We start from the raw sequence: 23,159 nt of genomic DNA, 5'->3' as shown, positions 1-23,159 counted from the left end.
GAAGTTTAGGCATATTCATTGGAATTTTTTAATTTTCTTCTTATAAAGAACCCCCCTGGAGAGGTCAGATCTGTAGCTGGAGTAAAACTGGCATGATGCCCACCACAGAGAACAAGTGGTGGTGGATGCCAGTTGTGGATTTCATCCCTCGTTTGAGATCTCTTGCTGCAGCTACACCAGGTGCAGATTTACAACATGGAGGGAGGGAGGGAGGGAGAGAGAAGAAAAAGAATGAAGGAAGCCTAAATGAAATTTCATTTCTAGCCCCTCTATGCAGTTAAGAGAGTGGCAAATCCACTGCCAGACCCACTTTTTATGCAGATTGCAGCAGAGGTGAGAGAAATGTCAAACCTGAACCAAACTTTCAAAGATATTAAATTAATTGCCTCACAATTAAGGATTGTTCTGTGAGAAAACCTGAATCTTGAAGGAGAAGTGTTAAAATGACAGCAAACAGCATTAAAATTTTTAGGGTTTGAATGACCGACTGGGATTGCTTATCACTGTCCACTGACTGCAGACCAGCCAGGTGACTAGTTTAAATGAGATATCTAACTTTTTTATGGCTAAAGACAGGTGAAATGGATACTTTCTCTCATCTGTTAGAGCTGACTGGATCAAAAACTCTCTGAGTTTGAATGAACTCATGGCCATGTCCTAAGGAACCCACTCTCCTAGAGGTGGGACACACAGGAAACCAGCTGGATTATGAGGCCTGAAGATACAAGCAGAGAGGCTCTGTGCTGAGCCAATACCTCCAAAGCCTCTAGAACTCCTGGGTTACCAGAAACTTTTTTTTCTAGCACTATTTTTCTTTTGCTTAGGAAAGATCAAAACACTTCCTTTTTATTTTTTTTTTCAATCTTCCAAACACTTTTTCTAATGCCTGTTTTTTTTTTTTTCAGAGAACTTTGAAATATTTCATTTTCATTCCAAGGCAGAACAAAGATATACTTCAATGACTAGAAATCCTGCTATGAAGCAGAATGATCATTTTCCATTTGGCTTTCTGAATGCTAACAAAAGCCAGCAGGAGAATTCATGTCAGGCTTCAGATATCTCCTGGCTACTCAGAAATCGCTGCTAGTGTTGTAGGCTTGCTTTCTCACACATTATGTGAAACATTTTCTATGCATCTTATAATATGCCTTGTGAGTGTGGTAGTAATACAAGGAGTAATTTCAAAGTCTAAACATTTCTCCTAAGGAATAATTGTCAATGGATATTTCCACAGCCCACCACAGAGGTTTTTCATGAAAGAAGTTACTCATTCAAGGTAAATCTGCAATAATGCCAAAGTGAATAGGCTCTGTGGTTGAAAATATGTCATTAGGAGAGTGCAAAATTGGCTGCCATGAAAGACATCAAAGCATCATCTAAACCAGCATCTTATTTTCAATAATGATCAGTCATGGGTGATCCAGAAAGCATGCAAAAAACATGAGTTTTCTCTCCTATATTTTGACAGTGAGAGTTTAACAGTCCCCTCATCCTGTCAAACAATGGAACTGTCTGCCCAGGGAAGTGCTAAAGTCACCATCCCTGGAGGTATTTAAAAGATGGCAGATATGATGTTTAAGGACATGGATTAGTGGTGAACATGGCAGTGCTGGGTTAACAGTTGGACTTGATGATCTTAACTGGTCTTTTACAACCAAAATGATTCCATAATTCTATGTCTCTGAAAGATGTTGCACACAGAAGAGGAGCAGCTTGTACCAAAGAACAGCCATCATACTTTTTGTGTGCTGGATATCATGGTAGGCATATAATTTAGCTGTTGTACAGGTGTTTTTACATCTATGTCACAAAACTTACTCATTTTCAGGACTTATGCATATTCAAAAGAGCTTGTGCTCTTTTGTTGTGTGTCCATCACAAACTGTTGCCTGGATTCAGCTTTCCAGGCCCTGACAACATTTGAATTCCAGGCAGTCTTTGTTTGATGTTCTCTCTGCTCCCACCAACACAAAACAAATCTAGCTAATGCAAATATGATAATCTTTCCAGCAGTGGGTTTAAAGGGTGCACATATAATTAAGCCACTTTTCTATTTGGATTTGCAGTAGCTCCATTGACTTCTTGTTTATACATTTAACATTGTGTAAACATATGTTTTGAAATGTGCAGTATAAGATTTTTGAGTCAAGTGTTTTTCCTTGGGTCTCTATAAGTTCATGTGGAATGAGATCTGTCTTTCTTTCTCTCCCTTCCCCCCTCCCCAGCTTATACTCTAATACAAGCAAAGGAAAAGTATATGATCCAGTAGTTGCTGATGCTGTTCCCAGCTACAGACTGCAAAGAGACTCTGTGTGTGATCAAGAAGATTTCCTTTGGCAGGCAGGTTAGCACAGCTCAGCTCATTTGGAACTGCCCCCAAACCGGCATCGCTTTGGTGCCTTAATTCCCTGCCATCCAGTGTTTCTCAACGATCAGGTATCTTTCCTTACTACTTTGTCAGATGACACTTCCCCACTCCAGGGCTGGTGCAGATCTCTTTATATTCAGCAATGAAGCTGTCTCTTTCCTCTCTTACTGCTCTGCTCTGGAGTCCCAGATCCTGCTCTGCCCAGCACTGCCTGCACCATAGCAGGCTCAAACACAGCTCTCTCCTTCCATGTCTCGTCCTAAACCTTTGTCAAGCTGATCCTCTCCAGGCCAGAGCTATGTGCTTCCCAGTTCACACAAGGGCACTAGTATGCCACATCTTTCTGAGTAGAGTCCCATCCCCAGTGCCTCTCGTAGAAACAAGCAACATCACCCCAAGGACTCTTTAAACCCAACCCATCCCTTAGAAATAGTCCTCTGAAGAGGTACTTTTGAGTTCTCTGCTCCCCTACCAGAGTCTAGTATGTGGCAAGGGTTTACAAGTTCTCATGTCTTTCAAAGTTTGGCCCCACTTTTCCTGCCTCCCTGCTTCACTGCTGTTAGGTCACATATCACTCCATGACTACCAGCCCGAATGGTTCCTTGACCTTTTCCTACTCAAATGATATCCATGTGCTTCAAGCTCCAGGAAAGACAGTCTCTTTCTATCCCAACTTATTTCTCTGCCTACTGAACCACATATTGCAGCTCCTAGAATGGGCTTCTCACAGCCTAGACAGATACTGGAAGCCCTTCACTGACCACCTGTCTCTGTTCCAGCAGCCAGACACCCTCCCACCGGATACCTTCACTCCAGGTAGCACCAGATATCTTTCTGGAGTACTTTCTACCCTATTTCACAACAGGGGAAAGGTTTATGTGTCACAAAGAAAAAACTCATCTTGTTAATGATATTGCATCTCACCACAAACCCTATTTGGTTTGTCTTTGGACCAGCTTGGCTGTGACAACACTAGCACTGACCAGCTGGACACATATATGCACCAATAAGTCAATGTAGGTCACTACAGGATGTTTTATAACGTTTGGAGAGTGCTCATAGATAAAGAAAAGTTGTATATGGGATAAGACGGAGAAGGAAGTGTCACAGAATCACGAATGGTTATGGTTGGAAAAGACCTCTAAGATCATTGAGTCCAACCACTAACCCAGCACTGCTAAGCCCATCACTAAATCATGTTCCTACGTGCCACATCTACATGTCTTAAATACCTTCAGGGATGGGCACTCCACCATTACCATGAGCAGCCTGAAACAATGCTTGACAACCTTTTTGGTGAAGAAACCTTTTCAAATATCCAGTCCAAACCTCCCCTGGTGCAGCTTGAGGCCCTTTCCTCTGGTCTTGCCACTTGTTATCTGGAAGAAGAGGCCAATCCTCACCTGACTACAGGTGGCTATTACAGAGAGCTAACACATCCTGCCAGGTCTCTGGGATGTGGCCAGATTTTCCCACCTTTTTCCTGCTCCACTCAACTGTCTCCTTACCTGAGGTTGGTGTCATGGGGGCGGCTGCCAGGCCGTTCATGTTCAGAGCCGCCATCTGCTGCATCTGGGCAGCGGCAAAGGCTGCCATGGGGTTCAGGTATCCACCCTGCGCCACCGAGGCCATGATCGCGGCTTGCTGCTGCATCAGCTGGAACAAAGAGAGCAGGGAAAAAATATCACGCGGTCACTGGCTGGGCAGCCTGTGGCATTGGCACCTGGGAGTGAACCTGGGGAGGGTGTGATACATCACACTGCTAGTCATGTTTCAAGGTGTCATCATGCCTGTGGTACACCCCAGACTTGGCCTTCTTCTCACTACAACGGCTGGAGACAAAGGGCATCTTGGGGTCTTGATGGTGCCCACCCCCATCATGTGTTTCCCCAGTGTGGAGGACTCCTGTGAGCTGGACACAACCCTCTGACTCTGACAAGAAAGGCAGAAAAAAGTCTTTAGTCAGAGAAAAACTATACACCTGAGCAAAGAGGTTTCGTGGTTTACACTGCTTGTATCAAAGTTCTGGGAAAGCCCTGTGTGTTAGTGATGGGAGACCAGTGTGTGTAGGGAAAGGGGATTCCTTCTCCAAAGCAGCAAGCTCTCTAGGGATAATCTGACTTGATCCCATCTGCCAGTGACAAAATCACTTTCTTATGCTCCTAGGAGGCCTCTGGTGGATACAGAGCAAAACTATGACCAAACCTGACCAGGTTATAGCATCTGTTTCCAAAACAAACAAGCAGAGATTTCCAGAAGAGCTGTACAAAAGAAGGGAACTCCCCTACTTTAGCAAGATGAGTATTGTCTAATAGGAAAAACATTTTCCTCTGGTTTTGATCTCGGCTGAATTCCTCCGTTATACTTTTTTGAGAAAGTTGTCAAAATACAACTTCTTTCAGGGTACCTACAAAAGGCAGAAGTAAGGAACCCAGGCTATATTTTCAGGCTTTTGAGAGTAAAAATTTTGGAGTAGAAGGCTCATGAATCATTGTGAAAGCTGGAAGTGCTTCTTTCATTAAAACCAGAGTTTGTTATCATTATGTTACACTCCAAACCTAGCACACAGCTATACTGTTCATGTGTACAGTATAGCTGCAGTGGGCTCATAAAATGATCCTGGTTCAACTGTTTGGTTGAAGCTGCCTCTTGTCTCCTTCCCTGGAGCTGTACAAAGAGCCAGACAGGGTATGGCTGAGTATCCAACCTGCAGTCGTGACCAAGTGGTGGATGCTTAGAGAAGGTGTGGGGGAAAGAAGATGCACAGAGAGTAAAACATAAGGTCCAGTCTCTGGTAATCTGCGCCTTGATGATAATGGTGGAGAAGAAAAATGTTTTTCTGTAGTGATTTTAGAAGTGACTAATGTCTGTGCTGTCTCCAGGATTGAAGTAAGTCTGTTTTGCTGCACTCTGTGATTTTACTCTCTCTCCCATCAGGAAATCACCTTCTGATGCTGTTCTTTAAGCACACGGGACATGCTTCTCAGCATTAAATAGATCTCAAAAGTCATAGCAAGGAACAGACTGTTCCCTATTGTTAGCTTTAATATTGAAATATCAGCTAAATTAGCTGTTCACACACATACACACTAAAACAAACTCCTGAATGCCTTGAATGAACCCTTGGAAATGAACTGCACTAATTCAAATGCTGAAACTTGTCACCATTGGTAAGGAGCCCAAAGTAAAGGGTGCTGTGACACTGACTGCTGAATAACCATGGACATGTGCAAACTTGTCTTGATTTCTCCAGTAATAAGATGGGACACAGGACACCTGTAACCCCATGTAGGAGTGCCTTCAGATCTACAGATGAAAAGTGTTGTACTGGAGTTGAGTATTTCTGTTTTATGAAGCCTAATGCAGATTGGTGGCAAAGTTGTGGCTTTTCCTTTGATTGCTAATTAGCCTTTTTTATTATACCCTGCATAAGACACTTTCACATTTTAATTAGTGATATCCCGTTCTTTGTAATTACTGATGGAGTGATTAGACAATCTTTTCTGTTATAGCACAATGCTGATTCCCCTTTAAGGAGTACATTTGTTTCTAGGGATCATTTGGGTTTATTCTTCACAGAATGTAATGAAAAGGTGATTTTAGAAAGTATGCCAATGAAGTGAACGAGGAAGGGGGAATCTATTAATCTTTAACACTGGATTGACTCCAGCCCTAGGTGTTTTAACTCATACCTCATTTTCTGTGCTGGGTGTTTTGACTCAGCAACAGATGAGGGTATAACTGGCTGGTTGCAGAAATGATAGCCAAGACCTGTGCTTATAGGATCTCTGTGGCTCTGTAGACCAAAGAAACATCTCTCTGAGATGAATGCAGTTGCAAAGGCTGGGGACAGTCCCAGTCTGGCCCTTGATGAATTTTCTCTATGCTTCTCCAAAGCTGATCAGAGCTGCGTGAACAAACCCATCCGAAAACAGAGAGTGACATATGGCTGGTTGTGTGTGTGCCCAAGTCAGTCTCTGTGGCAGAGATCAGTCTGGTATTTGAACCAGAGACCATTTAGAGCAGGCAATGGACTATGTTTTAGGCATTTCCCACTATCAGGTTCCTTAAACTAAATACAAATGGGGCTTCCTGTGAGCTGGTGACCTCTGATGGTTGACATAACAGGCAGAGGAATTTAGGCCAAGATCCATCTTTCCCTTCTGTACCCAGATGCCTCTGGGCAGATGGATTGCAGCTTTGTTTCTCCCTATTGACTACATGTGGGACCTCAGGTGATTGGCTCAGCTGCACCTCCCAACACAGGCAGATAAAATTATTCCCACCCCTTATCTGGTGCTCAGCAGATATTTTTGGAACTTGGTTCACATCAATTTAAAAAAAAGGTGTTAATCCTATTTTTCATGTTTCACCTGTACTGCTGAGAAACAGGGCTCTATCTAAAAAGTTGCTGTATTGGCAATAGTAGTACAAATTATTCTACTACCCCAAATCTCCATTTTGCTCTCAGCTGAGCTAGACAGTCACTGGTGACAATTATGGCTTATGCAACTTCTTCTTCTTGTGGATGTCTGTAAGCTGTTCAGAGTTAACAATGGCAGGTGCCCCTCCTGTTTGCAAATCAGGTAACCTCAGTGTGTCACTTTTTGTGCATTCAGAGGGATTATAAATTTGCACTGGAAGGTGCATATTTGCAGAATATGCCCTGCCTACATGCATGTTCCTTTTCGCAGTGTAATGTCATTCATCCCCTTCTGTCATAAACCTTTGGAACGAAGAATGTATTTTCTCACTCATGAGAAGAACTAGATGTTCCCTAATATACTGATCTGTGCTGAAGGTGCAGGGTCTGCAGTCTAAAGCCTGGTGGATTTCAGTAAAACTGTCCCTTAAAACCAGCCATACTTCCACAGAGACTGAATGAGGACTTTGAGAAGCAAAAAAGTTAAATTTAGCTTAGGGCTAAAAAGCCAATGCAGCAAAAATAAGGTCATAACCTGTGACTTGGGGAACTAGATCAGGTTCTTCTGCTAGAACAGATATCCTGCAGGGAGCAGTTACCCAGTTCCTGTTATGCTCAGTGCTCTGTGGATGTCCAGTCCAAAATGTCCTAGAGACCTTGCAAATTGAAATGAGCTGGAGTTCTTCACATCATGACCCAGAGTCTTCAGACCCAGGGTAACCTGGGGTAACCTAGGGCTACCTGGAGCTCTGAGCACAGCTGTGTACCCCAGTTGACTGGCTGTGCTTCCCTTCCTAGAGAGGGAACCTCAAACACTACGCAAACTTGTCTGGACATTTCAACACTTGACAACACTTCTACTACCCTTCTAAGGTCACAGATCGCATCCATGCCCTTCCTTCTCTGTTTGGAGGTGCTCAGGGGTAAAGGTTAAGGGCAAAGAAGAGGGAGCTCCTCCCCAGCGCAGTGGCTGATGGTCAGATCATGGCTGAGTGCAGCAGCACCATAGGGGTGGGAGGACGGGAACTCAGTCACCTTGGAAGAGGTTGACAGCGTAAGAGGTACCTCCTCCCCCACCAGGATGGCTCCAGGGAAATTTACAAAAGGAGAGCAAGTCCTGTAAGGGTCACCAGTATTCCTTATAAAACCTCCAGGGCATTCCCAATGAAAGTCACACCACTCCTTCCCCAGCTCCTCTGGAAGACAAATGTCCCATCCACTCTCCTTTCACTTTCAAAGAGACCCAGTGTATGGTCCCAGTTAATAAAGCTGTAGAAAGTGAGGCAGTGACCCCACCAGAGGCAAATCAATAGCAGCAGAGCCCCTGGGTATTGTGTACTTTAAAATATGCCATTTGAAATGCAGATTTCCCTTGCCTAGGCTGGGGCTACAGAGCACTAATCAGGAAGGCAGCAGCCTTATTATCTCAGACTGATCCAAGGGGATGTAGAGGAGCTTTTTCCTCCCTTAGCTGAAAGGACGTATTTCCTTTTGCTTCTCTTACTTCATTGGCATGACCTTTGCCTCAGCATTTAGAGCTTTTTTCCATCCATTTTAAAGATTAATTTCTTCTTTCCTGCTATCTTTTCTATTGCTCAAATATTTATTTATCTTCTGAGGAGACCAGAAGATGTTGCTGGACTGGCTCCTGCCCTTGGACAGCACTTCAAGAGATAAGAACTTGCAGTCACCATCCCAGTGCTTGAGAACTCATGGAGCAAGTGAAGAGGGACTGATAAAACCATCTAAAGCATGGGAAGAGGTCAACATGGGACCAGATGACTGGTCAACAGAGAGAGGTGGAAGGATTTGTCTCACACCTCTTTTTGCTACCTCAAGTTGGAACTGTACTCAAGGACCAGAAATACAGTCCTTTTCTCACAGGAGGAAGAATCATGTGGAGACGTGAAGGAACTTTCTCAAGGTCAAAAATTCCTGCTAGAAATAGGACAAAGATGCAGAGCCTACCTTCCCCAGCTGCCAAAAGAAAGGCATGTGAAACTGAAGAAGGGCAAAATGAGAAAGAGGGATTATTTCTGATGAACTCTTTTTGAAACAGCGTGATCATTGCCCTTGAAGAAATCTTACTCTGAATTATGTGATGACCTTCTCCATTTCTTTGCTGTTTTCTGTCCTTGTCTCTGAACCATGGGATGTTTTGCTTGACTTTTCATATTCTTCATTCAGAAATAATAATAAAAGTATTAACAGCATCCCACACTTTCCACCTCTAACAATCTATACAAACACTTAGCTAATGAATCCTCATGGCATTCATGTGATAGAAAGAGGTCAGTGAAGTGATCAATCAAGCAGTAAGAGGATTCGTATTTGGTAAAATCACAGAATTGACAAGTTCAAGTCTGGTTTATATAAAACTAAAAATACCTCCCAAGCATGTAGACAGAAGAAAATTGGTTAAAAAAATCAGAATATTCTTTCATATTTTTTTAATATCTTAATGAAAACAGAAATTTCTGTTTTGAAAATGAAATTTAAATTTAATAAAGATTAAAAAAAAACAACTGAACAAATGTGAAACACATGTATTCATGTGTCTTAGTGTCTTTCCAAAGTCTGATGCACAATAGTTTGGGTTTCTAATTTCCTGAGAACTGTCAAAAAATCCCAAACCTAAAAATATTTTATGGAGAGCCCAAATGTGAGTGTTTGTTATTTCTGAACCACCAGGGAGCTGATGGTCAGAAATATGGTATTAGCCCTGCTACAGAGTATTATGGTCTCAAAATACCTTCCTCTTTTGGAACAGATTAGAGCAAGTGACTTGCATACCAGGTAATATTTACCAAATATACTGTCCCACTTTGGCAATTTAAATGTAATAACTATTATATCCGGAAGATAGCCTATAGTCAGTAATTTCCCTCAATTTCATAGACCTGGATGATTTTTATTTTAAAGTATCTTTCCAAAATAATTTCACAGTACAAAGTGAATAAATTTTAGAAGAAGCAATTCTTCTTGTCAGCACTACCTCAGATCATTTAGCAGAAATATCCTTTCATCTCCAAAGTGGCTGGACAGGGAGGCAGAAGGGGACACCTAGGCTTTTGTGGTCAGTGTGGTAGTCACTGCTGCCCTAACTTCCCAAGGAGACCAGTTATGATGATGATGGAGAGTTCTGCTGTGCTGGACATTCCCAGATTTGTTGCAGTTTTTGTTTCAAGTTCAAAAGCAGCAGCCATTTGTACTTTTTCAGAGTGAGGGGAGCAGGAATTTACTGATGGAACAGGACTTGCTCCAGGCCAGAGACCAAATATTAGCATTGCCTATGTTGTCCCTGTCCCAGTCTGTTTTTACTCACTAACTCCATGCCTATCCTCTGCTGCAGGGTGCAATCCATCCCAAGGCTGGAGTTTGGCCAGGAGATCATGGCTAACACTCCCACCCCATTTTTTATGCAAACTTGATTTATGACTTTGATCTTACCTTAAATAATTTAAAAATTAAATAATTTATACTGTATCTGTCACTTTCCAAGGCTCCTTCCTTTGTTCTTGCTTTGCTCTTCTGTGTTTTCCCCTCTCCCTAACCCTTTTTTTGATCTGTGCACATTTCCTTTCTGCATGGTGGGGCATTACTGACATGAGACAGCTACCAACTACTCCTTGCCACCTTCAGCACAGAAAGAAGACTTACAGGAACTTTGCCACCGTTGTCTGGACCAGGATTATACTACCACTATTCACCAACTGTTTTGATTTTCACTGCTTGTGATTTTGGGCTTGGCCACCCCACCTCCTACCAAGATCTAGGAAGGTGTGCTGTGCTCCTCTGAGGTGGAGTGTGTGCTTGCAGGTTTATTCTTGACTGGCAACAAGTCAAAGGCAGTGCCAGCTAGCATCACTCTCCTTCTCTCCAGGCTGAGTTCAAATACCTCTGTACCTCAATCTGGCCTTAACTTAGGATGCAGACACAGCTATCAATACCCAGCTGGTGCATATTCACAGTAAACTGACAAAAAAAAGGGGTTGGTGCTCTGTACATGTGTGAAATAAAATAAATAATTGCCCCATAAAAGGGGAAGTTAAATAAGTATGGGGACATATTGCTGAAAACAAAAAACCTAAAACAATAAAAAACCAAACCAAATAAAAAAGCCCAAACCCAACCCCCTCACCTCACCCACAAAAAAAAACAAAACAAAACCCCCAAAAAACAAAACCAACCAACCAGCCAACCAAACCCAGTCTGAAAGAAATAAGGGTAGGGGCTCTTAAAGCTGGAGGAAGCCATGAAACTTGCCTTGAGCTGCATACAAAAGACATGAGGTGAGTCTGATGTGACTTTCTCTGTCACTGAAACAGCACACACATTTAGTGCTAGTCTTTTTCTGGTCTGCTTGCAGGTAGCACATGAGGAGAAGATAGAAAACCACACATATTGGAGAAGTGCCTTTGCTTCCTCTTTTTTTTTTTTTTTTTTTTACCTCTGGGTCTGAGGCCATATGACTGTCGAACCTAAGGACTGGTAGCTTGGCTAATGTGATGCTGTCGCTGCTATCAAGGTTAAAGTTGTTTAAGTTGAGGCTGAGTGGGTTGACTGTGTGCAGCAGCAGGGAGTGAACTGTGACATGGCCAGTTGCTGAGCTATAAGGGAGGTAACTTAGAGAGGAGCTGGGGCCCAAATCTATCCTGGTGGCAGTACTGAAGGTAGTCAGTCAAACATCTATGGGCTGAGACCCTTGCTGCCTCTCCTCAGTGGTGCTGCTGTGTTTGCAAAGTCACAGCTGTCACTACTCTACCAAGCAGCCACATCATGTGGGTTTCTGATGCACTGGCCACCTTGAGGCATCGAGACCTTTCAGCAGTAACTAATCCAGTCATGGTGACATGCAAGATGCTTCTCGGGGGAAATTCAGAAAGAAACTGCTGCCTATAGGACTTGACCAACCTCCTCTATGGGGACAGACCATTAGAAACTATTGATAAACCACTGTTGGGAGATTGCTTAGGAACACTTATATGGAGACATGAGTCAGGTTTGGACTGTAGGGAAATATCTGAAAATAGATGCTACAAGTATGAATCAGACAGCCTAGAATCTCCTGCTTGTTCTGGCCTTACTACTTAGCACTGAGGCAATTCTTATACTTGTGTTACTGCTCTACCACTGTGTGAAAACTCATGAAGAGACAGCACAAGAGAGAGCTAGGTCCCTGGGGGAGAAGAGAAAATAAATAAATCTGATCACCAGCTTTATTTGGACATGGGGAAAATAGACCAGGGGGTCAAACAATTCACCCAGTGTCACAAGAGTTGCTGGTGGCGGTGACATCAACCGTCATGACAGTCCTGATGTTTCACCTTTCCTCCTCTTGACTTGCATTAGCTCTTTGACTTCAGTTTGGGCTGAATTAAACTACTCTTTCACTTTCTCTCTTCCCTATCGATCCTTCCATCTCCTGCTGGCATTTGTAAGGTGCCAATCATCTTGATATATAAGACTAGCAGTCTGAGGTGGATTAATCAGGACTGAGGGAACGTCACAAAGCCTTGTCCCTCCCTTCCTTCCCTTTTATGTGAGACTGTGAGATGAAGCAGATAGGGAGGCTGATTGAGAGACAGCATCTGAACACACTCGGGGTGTACAGGCACCAAACAGAAATGTGATCCCATCATTTAGACAGCTCTGAAGTCCCCAGGGTAATTGGTGTCACCAGCTTGTCATATCCAATGGGTCAACATCTAAAACTTATTCTTTCCCCCTTATTAGCATGTTTTTCAGGGGGAAAAAAAAGTATGGGTCCAATCCTGCTTTCACAGAGCTCAATACGAAAAAATAATCATTATTTTCAAGTGGGTGTGAGTAGACCAGGAACTGTTTTCACTCTTCCTTCAATCATAAATCGTTACCTCCCCTTATTATCCTGTATTATCCAGTGAGAAATTAAGGAAACTTCTGTCATATAAAGGTGCAGATTGTATCCTCTCATATTGGTATAAACCTAGTCTGGAAATTAGAAGATTTACTATAGATTAAAAATAACGTGAGAAGAGTTTTTGGACCAGAGCATCAGGACAGTGGTGTCTTTACCATCTCTCCATCTGCCTGATGAGTAACACTGAAGCCACATCTCCTGCCTGACAACCTCTGCAAATGATTGTCTCAGGTTGCCCTCGGGTTGCCTCCTGTTAGTGCCTCTGGTATGTGGGGGCAAACACGCTGCATCCCTCTGCCAGGCTTCTGGCCACTGACCTGGGTTTAGCTGGGATTTGCTGTCTCTTTTCCAATCCCGCTAGCCATCCCTGGCCAGCAGGACAGTTAAACACAGGGAGCCTGGGAAAGGAACAGTTCTTCTATCATGTGAGAAAGGGAGCAGAAGATAAAGGAGGAGAGAGAGATTGACTTTGACTGGGAATAAAAAGAAAGACAGAAAAATGGAAGTAAAAATAGAATTTTGCTAGAGAAGAGTCAATTAAAAAGTTCAGAATAGCACCAAGAGGTGCAGCTGAGAGGAGAGGGGAAAGTTCTGTGGAGCAATACAGCACATCCTCATAACTCTCCATGGCTCATACAAGGGGTAGGCTGAGCTATACCAAGTGTTCAGTGAGGCTCAGGACTCTCAGAGAAGAGCAGAAATTTCCAGATCTTCAAGATAAAAAATTATCATGGGGATGTGATAGGAAATACATGGTGCGAACATATGAGAAAAAACAGTAAGGGAAGAAAGCAAAACCCTGTGGTCAGTGCACTGAAGAGTGTGTGAGTGCACCAGTGTGATTCGTGGTCCTGTAAATCTAAGGCAAGTAATTTGGTTTCTCTTCAGGAAAAAGTTATTCTGGAAAATGGTATTTCGCTCCTGTACACAAATCTTGCAGAGTACAAGAGGGACACATTTTGCCACCAAATAGATGAAGCACTTGGATACACTGCCTGCAAATCTGCTCTAGAGAAGGCAACCAAAATAATTGGGCAGTATTGTGACTATTCTCTCTGCCTGCTGCAGCCATTACTTCCACTATCCTCTGAAATACTTGGCAGAGGGTCCAAGTGACCTGAACCTAATCTTGTCTTGCAGGTTCTTGTTGATTGTAGCCTAAGGAAAAGTAGTAACACTGGAGGCATCCACTTCAGGGCATCATGAGAAACTCAGCTCCCTGTACAGTCGCATCTTCTCAGTGGCCCAGGGTCTAGGTTTGATATGTACATAGGGTACCTGAAGGGTACCTGAAGTTAGTGCTACAGGACTTTTCCTGTGTACTTGAATCACAATGTTTTTGGGAACCAGAACGGTATGCATACATATGTTTGGTTGTCCATTTTATTATTATCTAGCATGCTTTCATGAACATAAAAGCATTTCTGTCAACAGCAGAAACAACAGCTGCCATTTTATCCTGTGGTCATTCCAAAGCTACTCACAATGACGCATGATGCAGTAGGGGCACAGTGACATGAGGCAGAGAACTAGGGTAAGCTGAATTCAGTTTATTTTGCCCAACTGCTCAAAGGCTAATTATGTTTTTATTTGACAACAATGGCTTTGACCCCGTAGAAAGTGTTTTGCAAGGGTTCACACATGATCACAGTGTGGTTACTGCTAGAACGGGCTACTGCACTTCTGAGATTTGCTTGGGAGATTCCCTTGTCTATCCTGGATGGCACATCTATTTTTTGCTCCTATCATGTAACCAATTTAATGGATAAGTCACTGTTTCCTCTTCTGCTCAGTTTTTTGTCTGCCCACATGTGCTTTTGTCAAGTTCTAGGTGATATTCCCATTCCCATGACCATGCACAGAGACAGGGTCTATACTTACTGCCTGTGCATAGGCGCCATAAGCTCCAAACTGGATGGCCATGGGGTTGAACATTCCCATTTGTCCTGCCATTTGCTGCATGCGCCTCATTGTACGTTCCTTGTCCGTGTCCGCAAACTTCACCACCAGGCTTGAAGAGGCTCCCTACAGGACAGAAAACAAAAGGACACACAAGAGGGAATGAGCTGAATACACAGTGGCTAATCAGACCGTACATCTAACACAGGTTTGGCAGAATGGAATCCAGCTGGTGATGATTTTTCCCACGCAACCTATCAAGTTCTTTAATTTGACCCTTGCAAGGGGCTGAAAGCATCGGGAAGGAAGTAAAGGACCCTGGAATGTGATTGCTAGCAGCCTGGTTCCTGGTTTACTCCAAAATTTAAGCTTCTAGGTTATCATTTATGTTCTTTCTGAAAAGTTTTTGCCTTATTCTTTCAAACTTCAGGTGCTGAATAAACGTGGTAGGATTTGTTGACTGATTTGGTGGTTTGGTGGAATGTATGAGGTTTTTGCATTCCATATCCCTGAACTGGATCATCCTTTTACACTGCTGTGTCTTGTAATCCCCATTTCTAGTGAGAAATCCTTGCCCAGGCTTGGAGATAGGAGTCAGACCTCTGAGCAGGGCATATGTGTCATCATGAAATAACCTCTTCATCACTGTTAAATTAGGGGAGCAAAAATATTACCTGATGGACTTGAGTTTCCTCTCCTTTAACAGGAGAAACAGAGGCTACCACACAAGGACCACATTTAAAATTAGACTTTTCCAGGAAAGATTCACAATATTAGGATAATGTCTGCAGTCAACACCACTGCAGAACTACAGATGATCATCAGAGTTGTCTGTAGAAATCCGTGAAAAACATGGTGCTTTTGGGAATGAAAGAAATCCCTTTCTTTCCCAGAACAAGGTGAAAGGTGAGTAGCTGCAATTCTTTCATTTCTGAGAGGAGGCAGATATGGGAAGAAACCGATCTCCTTAGGAAGTAAGACATGGGTATTTTTTGTCTGGCTTCAAGGAAGTCCCAACTTCATGCGTTAGGTATTCTTCCTGGGGATAGAGGGGTTGTAGTGAGGGGAGAATCTGGCTACCGCCCTGGTAGCAGGGCAGTTGCCTCGAGAACAGGGTTGCCACCAAGCCTGGGGAGATGGGCAGGTGAGCTGTCAGGAGACTGACAAAGAGCAGCTGAAATCATTGTGCTCCCATGGTACACTTCGCTTTTGACAAACTGGCATTCACTGAGAATTCGGTGGGAATATCACCAGCTCAGCCTCTGGCCGTGGCAGTGGAGGAAGACCAGCTTCATGTCAGAGGAGCTGGGCTGTTGCAGGACCCTCTTTTTTTTTTTTTTTAATAGCAGAAGTGGAATTTTCTGGGATTGCACAGAAAGAATGTTATTAACTGGCTTACACACTCTCCTGTGTAACTGTAAACATTAAAAATAATCTCAGTGAAAGAAGAGTTGCTCTGCTACAAATTGGGAAAAGTGTAGTAAACCACAGCTTTGGATGTACATATGTATAATTCTAAGCTATACATATTCAACAACCTCTCCAGATCCTCAGTTATGAATAAAGACTTGAAGAATTAACTTGCTAAAAAAAGACCCCAACAATCTAAGGCCACACAATGAGTGATGTTCCCTCAGATTAGCAGTCTGCTCTTGGAGGAAGTGATTTTCATTGGTAAAGAATCTTTCTTTCTGACCTGTTAGTCTTACTCTAATAAATCTATGAACTGCTCACACAATGCGATGAAGAGCAAGGGTTTGAAAGAAGTGCTTCAGGAAAATAAAGGGACAGAGAGACAAATGCTCCATTCAGGGATGGAGAGTAATCTTCAGAGGTTATTAAAAAATAAAAGAGAAGGGAGAGTGGAAGGGGGAGAGAAAAATAATCTAGCCAAAATTCCCCTGTACTTCTGTTGAAGGCTGGGTGACTTTTCATTTTTTTTCAGATCACATGATGTAGTTATTGATCCTTCCCCAAATCACACTCTTAATTGCAGCTCATCGACAAATGAATATTTTAATGCATACATTTCCTGCTAATTATCACCTGGACCAGTTCTTAATTAGATTTCAACACTCATTTAATTAACCCTGATCCAAGAGACTGTTTGGTAACTTGAATCTAATGATTTAAACCTATTTGCAGCTGTGTTGGAATGAGGCACTGGTCCACAGCAGACTGGGCTGTTCAGAGCTGCTATTGTGATTTACAGAACAGAGGCTGCAGCATTGTGGGCACAATGCAGGATGGAGGATTTTTAAAATGAGTAAGGCAAATGAGTATTAATCTCTGTGAAGGGTTTTAGAAGATGTGACTTGCTCTTGTTAGAAGGAGACAGAAGGGTAAATAAGTTGGTGTCTTCTTCCTTCCCCTTTTATTTCTAACTCTATTTGCCCTGGAAGGCTTAGGGCCAGGGAACTGCCTCAGGCATTTGCTGATGTCTTGTGCTGTTGAAAACCAAGTTATTATTGTAGATGGCTTCATGAAAACATGAGTAACCTCCACATGGAGTACTTGCCCCGGGAGTGTTTTTCCCTCTTGATGTGAGTCACAGTAACCGCACAGCAGCTGTTTGACCCAATGGGATCTCATATTGCCTCTTATGAGATGTTTTTCTGGGTTGCCTGTCGCAGCAGGACTTCAGGCCTCTTTGAACATTGCTATCATATATACAGAGCAGAAAGGCCATTGGCAAGTAAACGCAAGCTAAAGCACACTCTACAAAGAAAGAAGAGAAAATTTTTTTTTAAAGAGAGATCTGCAATGAGATGTGCATGCAAGCAAATAAGAGACACGTAGCCAGTAGAGATGCTGCGTTGCTCTTGAATATGAAGATTGACCTTGGGATTGATGCTTTCTGGATGTAGTTCCTCAAATGCAGCTCTTTCATGTGGCCCAGAGGAAATCAGGCAGTAAACTCTCAAATCTGCCAGTGCAGGACTTTAAACAGTGGAGACAAACACTACTGTTCATCTACAGAAGAACAGGGCTACTTCCTACTCCAGTGACTCCTACTAATCCACTGAATAACAATAGAAATGCCCCAGAACGGACCCGATTTTCCATAGGGTAAAAACCCCAGAGCCCCTCATCTGGATGATTTATTGCTTCCACAAGCAGTTAAACTGTGGTGTAAATCATCTGTTGTCTGCTGACAAAGGCAATAGGTCCTGGCTGCTCAGTCAGTTATTAGTAATACATAATCTCCTACTTGCTCTCTCTGGTTGGTGGCCTGGACCTTATATTTTGCCAAACCCCAAGAGAGCAAAACTGGGTGAGTCAATACACTTGAAATGTACTTCTGCTCTTTGCTGAGGAAGAGACATGTTTATTTCACTACCCTGCAAACCTACAGTGAGAAGAGACTATCATGAAAGTGAGAATTCCTGCTGGTGTCTCTGCAATGGGCTGCTTGGAATAGGCATTTATCTCCTTTCCCATCAAATCAACCTCCTTTTTCAAATGCTTTGATATCTACTGATGAAAAGAATAATGAAAGGTCTAAGTGTTATTATGCTATCCCTATTCTCTCTTGGGCCAGTAAGTCTACTTAATATGACTACCTTGCTTCCAGTCCCCCTCCCACACATGGTAATGAATTGCTCCCCTTAGTCAGCAGAGTCAGACAGTCTCTAGGCTGGCAGGGTGAGGGAAAAGATGGAGGAAAAATCACTCTGCGCCACACTCACTTTGTAATCCCTAATCAGAGTCCTCTGTGGGAAAAACTAATTTCCCAGCCTGTCTTGATGTGTGAAATAAAGTCATTCTTGAAAACAGGAGCTTGACAGGTTGCTTGTGAAATTTCATATTCAGCTAAAAATAAAATATCCATCCATTGATATTTCATTTAAAGGCAAAGGAAAACATGTCTTTTCCCTGGCTGTTGGAACTATTTCCCATTGGACATGGTCTTCCAAATAGACTGTATACAAAAGTGTAAGCAAAAGTTTTTCTGAAGACCAAATATTACTACATGGCATTGGGGAAAGTTTTTTCTCCCTAGAACAATATTCATAGGAAAAGTTTTGTGAAGGTGTTGCCTTGTAGAATATGTGCCTGAATTATTTCCTGTTCGTGTCAGCCCTATAAATCTCTTCTCACTCAGTAGGTTTCCAATCCCCACAGATGGTTAGACATATTTTTCTTGCAAAACTGATGAACCTGGGCCTAATTTGTCGAAGTCATTAAATCATGTTTCACTTTAAGCTTAGTGAGTGACCTATTAGAGGTAAGCATACACTTAAGTACTTTAACACAAAGGTGTTAAAGGTGGAACTTTATATCTTGGTTAGCTCAAATAGAACCACTTAAAAGCTCTGGGCCAAAAATATTAAAAAAAGGTTTGTTACATTAAAGTTCTAGTGACTAAAGCTCTTGAGTATAAGAGATCTGAATGTGCAGATCCTAAAAACTACCTTCCAAAATGTCAGGCATAGACACAAACTAAGATGCCTAAATGAATAGGTGCTGCTGAATACTTGTCTTTTGGAAAGTGACTTCATTCTTAAGTGTCACCACATGAATGGGTTTTCTTGTGGTGGAGGTTTTGCTTTAGCATTCTCTTTGCTACTGCAAAATCAGAGCTGGGAGGACGCTGACACTCAGCAAGACGATCAGGGTAGTATTTCCACAGAAGAATTCTTGATGTTGTGGCCTGAAAGCCAAAGGAAGAATTTTTGGCTCTGGGCTCTGTCAGCTCAGGACATTTGGTATTGTGATCCCTAAGTCTGAAAACAAATTTTTTTTTTTTTGGTAAATGCCTGTGCAGCTCTGCTGGAAATAAGGCTGCTGAATTAGCCAGTGGGGTTTGACCCCAACCTGGGATTTTAGGCAAGCATAAAAGAAACTACTGTCCAGTTAAAACCTCAGAGCAGAGGGAATTTTATCTAGGTAGAAATGTAATTATCCAGGCTGGAAGATGACCAGATGAACAGGACTAACATCTCTTCCATCTTGTGAAATATGTTGTTTTTCTGTACTCAGGGCTTCAATTTCATGTCTCATCTGAAAGATGAGTAGGACAGCAGTCACTGGGAGCTATTTCCACTGTACAGTTCTGAGAGCTGGTTTAGACACACTTGAGAGTGACAGAGATGGAGAGGGGAAAGAAGGCATTCATCCAGGACTGTAGTGATGGACCCTCTGATAATGCTGCTCCCTCAGTAGAGGAGATTCTTCATGCAATGTCTAAGCACAGAGAGTTGCTGCAGGTACTTCCCTTCACAGGTCTCCGAAGCTGTAATTTATTTGGAGTGGAAGCTTGATTTAGGTTTTACTTGCCCATGCACTGCTTAGCAGGTGTCTCTCAGAGCTAAAGTTATTGCTTTCCACCAGGCAACAGAATCATTGAGTTCTGGTGTCACTGTACCCAATTCTAATTAGGAAGAACTCAATATATAACCAAGGTGTTAGTATGCCCCTCAAATCAAAGCAAGTTATTTGAAAAACTTAAAAAAAAACTCTGCATTTTTCAGCTCAGTCTATGAATGATAAAAGTCCTCACGGAATTGTTCACCTTCCTTAATGTGTTATGGAATAAAAAGTATTGTTATACCAACAGACTGGAGATTCTTACCTGCTATTTAGGAATATGAAATCAATAAATATTTCTTTTTGTTCTCTTTGAAGAAAAAACTTAAAATCCAGAATTCAGAAGAAAATGTTATAATATTTCCCTTTCCAGTAGGAGTAACATGGTTTGGAAGACTGTGTATGATTAGTTCTGTATTAACTAAAAAATATACTTCCTCTGAAAAAATTCTTGCAGCAAAAAAATGACGACAAAATTTTTTTTAATAAATTATTGTTACTATTAAGGAAACCTTTGGTAGTTGCAGCACAGTTTTATGAAAGGTAATGTCTGAATGAACTTTCTTTTTAGTTAAACAGGTAAGGATGACAATAAGGGAAGTGGAATGATCCCGGAGTCATAAAATGAATTGTCTGTTGCCAAGGTGAGGCGATCACAACTAGATATGGAGCTACTGATGCTTCAGGACTCTGCTCACACAAGGTCTATGTTTTTTCAGCAGTTCAAGATGAGCACATGAACAGCCTAAGATGACTTGGAAAGACACAAATGCTGAGGAAGGGCTGGCAAGCTGGGCAGATACATTTCAGCTGTGCATGTGACATGAAAGAACATTTCCATGGCACTGAGTTGCAAACACACTGCACATGACTGGGCAGCCCAGATGACTGTCATCCTGCGTGACTCTAGGCTATCATGGTGTAAAGCATCTTGCTCCACTGAGAGGAATAAGATTTGAATTTTTACAGCATATTTAAACTGAAGATTTCCAAGCACAGTCCAGCCATAGGCTAGGCCAGATGATCTTTAGAGGTCCCTTCCAATGCAAACTATTTCTTGCTTCTATAATTAGCTGAGAGAATATTCCTCTTTCAGGGAGGTACCACCCATAATTTAGTATAGTGACACAGGTGGTCAACTGTAGCTATGAACTGGTGTACTCAGTGTAGCTCTACTGATTATTAGTGAAATAAGAAGTTGGTTGACACTGAAGGATCATTTCACTCCATCAAGACTGAAACATGTCCTCTTGCCACTCCGTGAGACTTCACAGTCACTATTCCTGCGAGTACCACCCAGACCTTTATGATGGGAAAACAAGCTTGTTCTCCTGCTTGATTTCACTTGCCAGGGGACACCTGAGACACAGACATTGGTATCTGGTAGGACACTTCATATTCTTGAATTTGTGTGACCTTGAATTGAGGGTCTTACCTAAAAGTAATTGTTTTGATCTAAATACATCTTTGCCCTCTAAAGATTAATTTTGATCTTTACAAACCCCATTTGGGTATTACCTACTGTATCACCTAATGCTGCATCTTGGATAGGGATAGTAATCTAACAGTTACTAAGGTCTTTCTGTTTTCCTCACAAGAAAGTGTATTACCAATGCAGACCACACACCTGAGCAGAGCTTGAAATGAGTGATTAAAGGGAAAATTGAGAAACATCCAGAGTGATTTAATGCTGATCCAGAGCCTACTTAACTATGTAGGAAGATCCCACTGATATAAATGATGTTTTGATCAAAAGATATAGGAAGGGAAAAGGAGAAAAAAGAAATGCCCCCAAAGCAAACAGAGATGTAAAGACAATGCTGACATCTTTAATCCTTACTAGAGGAAGGTGGTAATGCCTGGTGGAACTCCTTCCGGTAGGCTGGGAACTACCCTGGTAGGCAGGGCACCTTTTACGTCTGCAAGGCTGGAGGCTTAACAATGTCTCTGATAAACCAGAAAAGTCAGTGCTTGTGAATTATTTTAGTTCCCACAAGTCCTAATCTCATCCAGGCTAAACAGGAGTTGAGTGCAGTGAGAGTTGCAGGGGCTGCTGCTGGCACCAGGACTTGGGCAGATCTCAGCAGTGGCATTGTCCTGCTCCTGCTTTACTGTGGCTGCCTCCACAGCTGCTGATTTAGAGCCCAAATCCCCTTGGACTCCTAAAGAGGTTTCATGGTGGCAATTAAATCCATTTGTCTAGGGCAAGATCATGTGGCCCATGAGCCGTTATTGCTTGTGTCTCATTTGGAGACGATGAGTGCTGTGGTTCAGAGGGAGAAAGAAAGCCCAAGGAGAATGTCAAGTGAAGCCTGTCATGTCCCACAGGTCACTTCACTGTCCTGCTGGATGACTGTGTGGCTATGGAGATATAACTAGAGATGTGAAAGCCATCTTTGGTGCCAGCGTGATTCATACCCTCTGTCAGGCAGCTGGGCTGCCTGGGTTTCTATTCTGGGACCCAGAAACATATGATTAATTAGTTCATTTATGAAACTAGGGGAGAGGCAGGGAACACAGTCTCACAATTTTATTTTTTTTATAGAAAGAATTAAGAGAAATTACAGTAACACTGGGAAACTGCTTTCCCAAAGCTTGTAGAATCAGCTGCCTTGATGGCAGTAGTGGGATGGGATGGTCTCTGAGCTTTAGTCTCCCTCTATCCAGAACCCACTGCCCAAAGGAAAGGAAAGCTGAGCTATCAAGAGTCATTGGACTTTGACAGAAGAAATGACTGCAAATTAACATTTACATGTTACATGTGCACTGCTTTTTTCATCCCAAAAGACAACACATGCCTTTATAAATGCTGTTGAGGTAGCATATTCAGAAAAATCATTCATTATTTTAAAGAGAGACAGGCCTGCTGCTGGTGAGTTATAAATGGGTTTCTAAGGTATTACTTTTTAATAGAAGGAATGGGTGTGCTGTGCTTTGACTTGAGTTAAATAAGCCAGTGTGTATGTTATACAAAGACATTGCAAGGAGTGCTTGTTCTTTATAGAGCACAAGATGAAGAGTAAAGAGAAAAAAAACTGGGCCAGAGATGGCATCTCCTTTCTCATCCATCAGATTTTCCAGCATCAACAGTGTAAAATCAGGCCTCAGACTCCTGCATTGATTTGAACAGATGGACTTGCACTGGTGGTACCACACTCCGCCCTAGACTTTATGACTTTGTGCAAGTAACTTCAGGGCAAAACCAGCTGTAAGTCGTGAAGCACATGGAGATAACAGACTTTAACCCACTTTCTGCT

General features: G+C 42.4%; 1 protein-coding gene across 12 annotated transcripts in view; it reads right to left on the bottom strand.

Moving 5' to 3' along the window:
• Positions 1–23,159, bottom strand: part of CELF4 (CUGBP Elav-like family member 4) — a 714,867-nt gene that overhangs the window by 68,672 nt on the left and 623,036 nt on the right. For 11 of the 12 annotated variants that reach the window (XR_011699890.1, XM_071579960.1, XM_071579949.1 and 8 more), the window contains exons 6-7: positions 14,575–14,718; positions 3,877–4,024 (exon numbers count right to left, since the gene is read on the bottom strand). Coding sequence is in view for 11 of the 12 variants with exons in the window: in XM_071579960.1 (XP_071436061.1) it covers positions 3,877–4,024; positions 14,575–14,718 (292 nt within the window). In the remaining variant the exon portion in view is untranslated. The remainder of the gene's footprint in view (positions 1–3,876; positions 4,025–14,574; positions 14,719–23,159) is intronic. The other variant, XM_071579953.1, reaches the window with a different exon arrangement.

Source organism: Pithys albifrons, chromosome Z (assembly GCF_047495875.1).
Source record: "Pithys albifrons albifrons isolate INPA30051 chromosome Z, PitAlb_v1, whole genome shotgun sequence".
Classification (NCBI taxonomy): domain Eukaryota; kingdom Metazoa; phylum Chordata; class Aves; order Passeriformes; family Thamnophilidae; genus Pithys; species Pithys albifrons.
The sequence above is the reverse complement of the archived record's forward strand: the minus strand, read 5'-3'. Positions and strand labels throughout refer to the sequence as shown.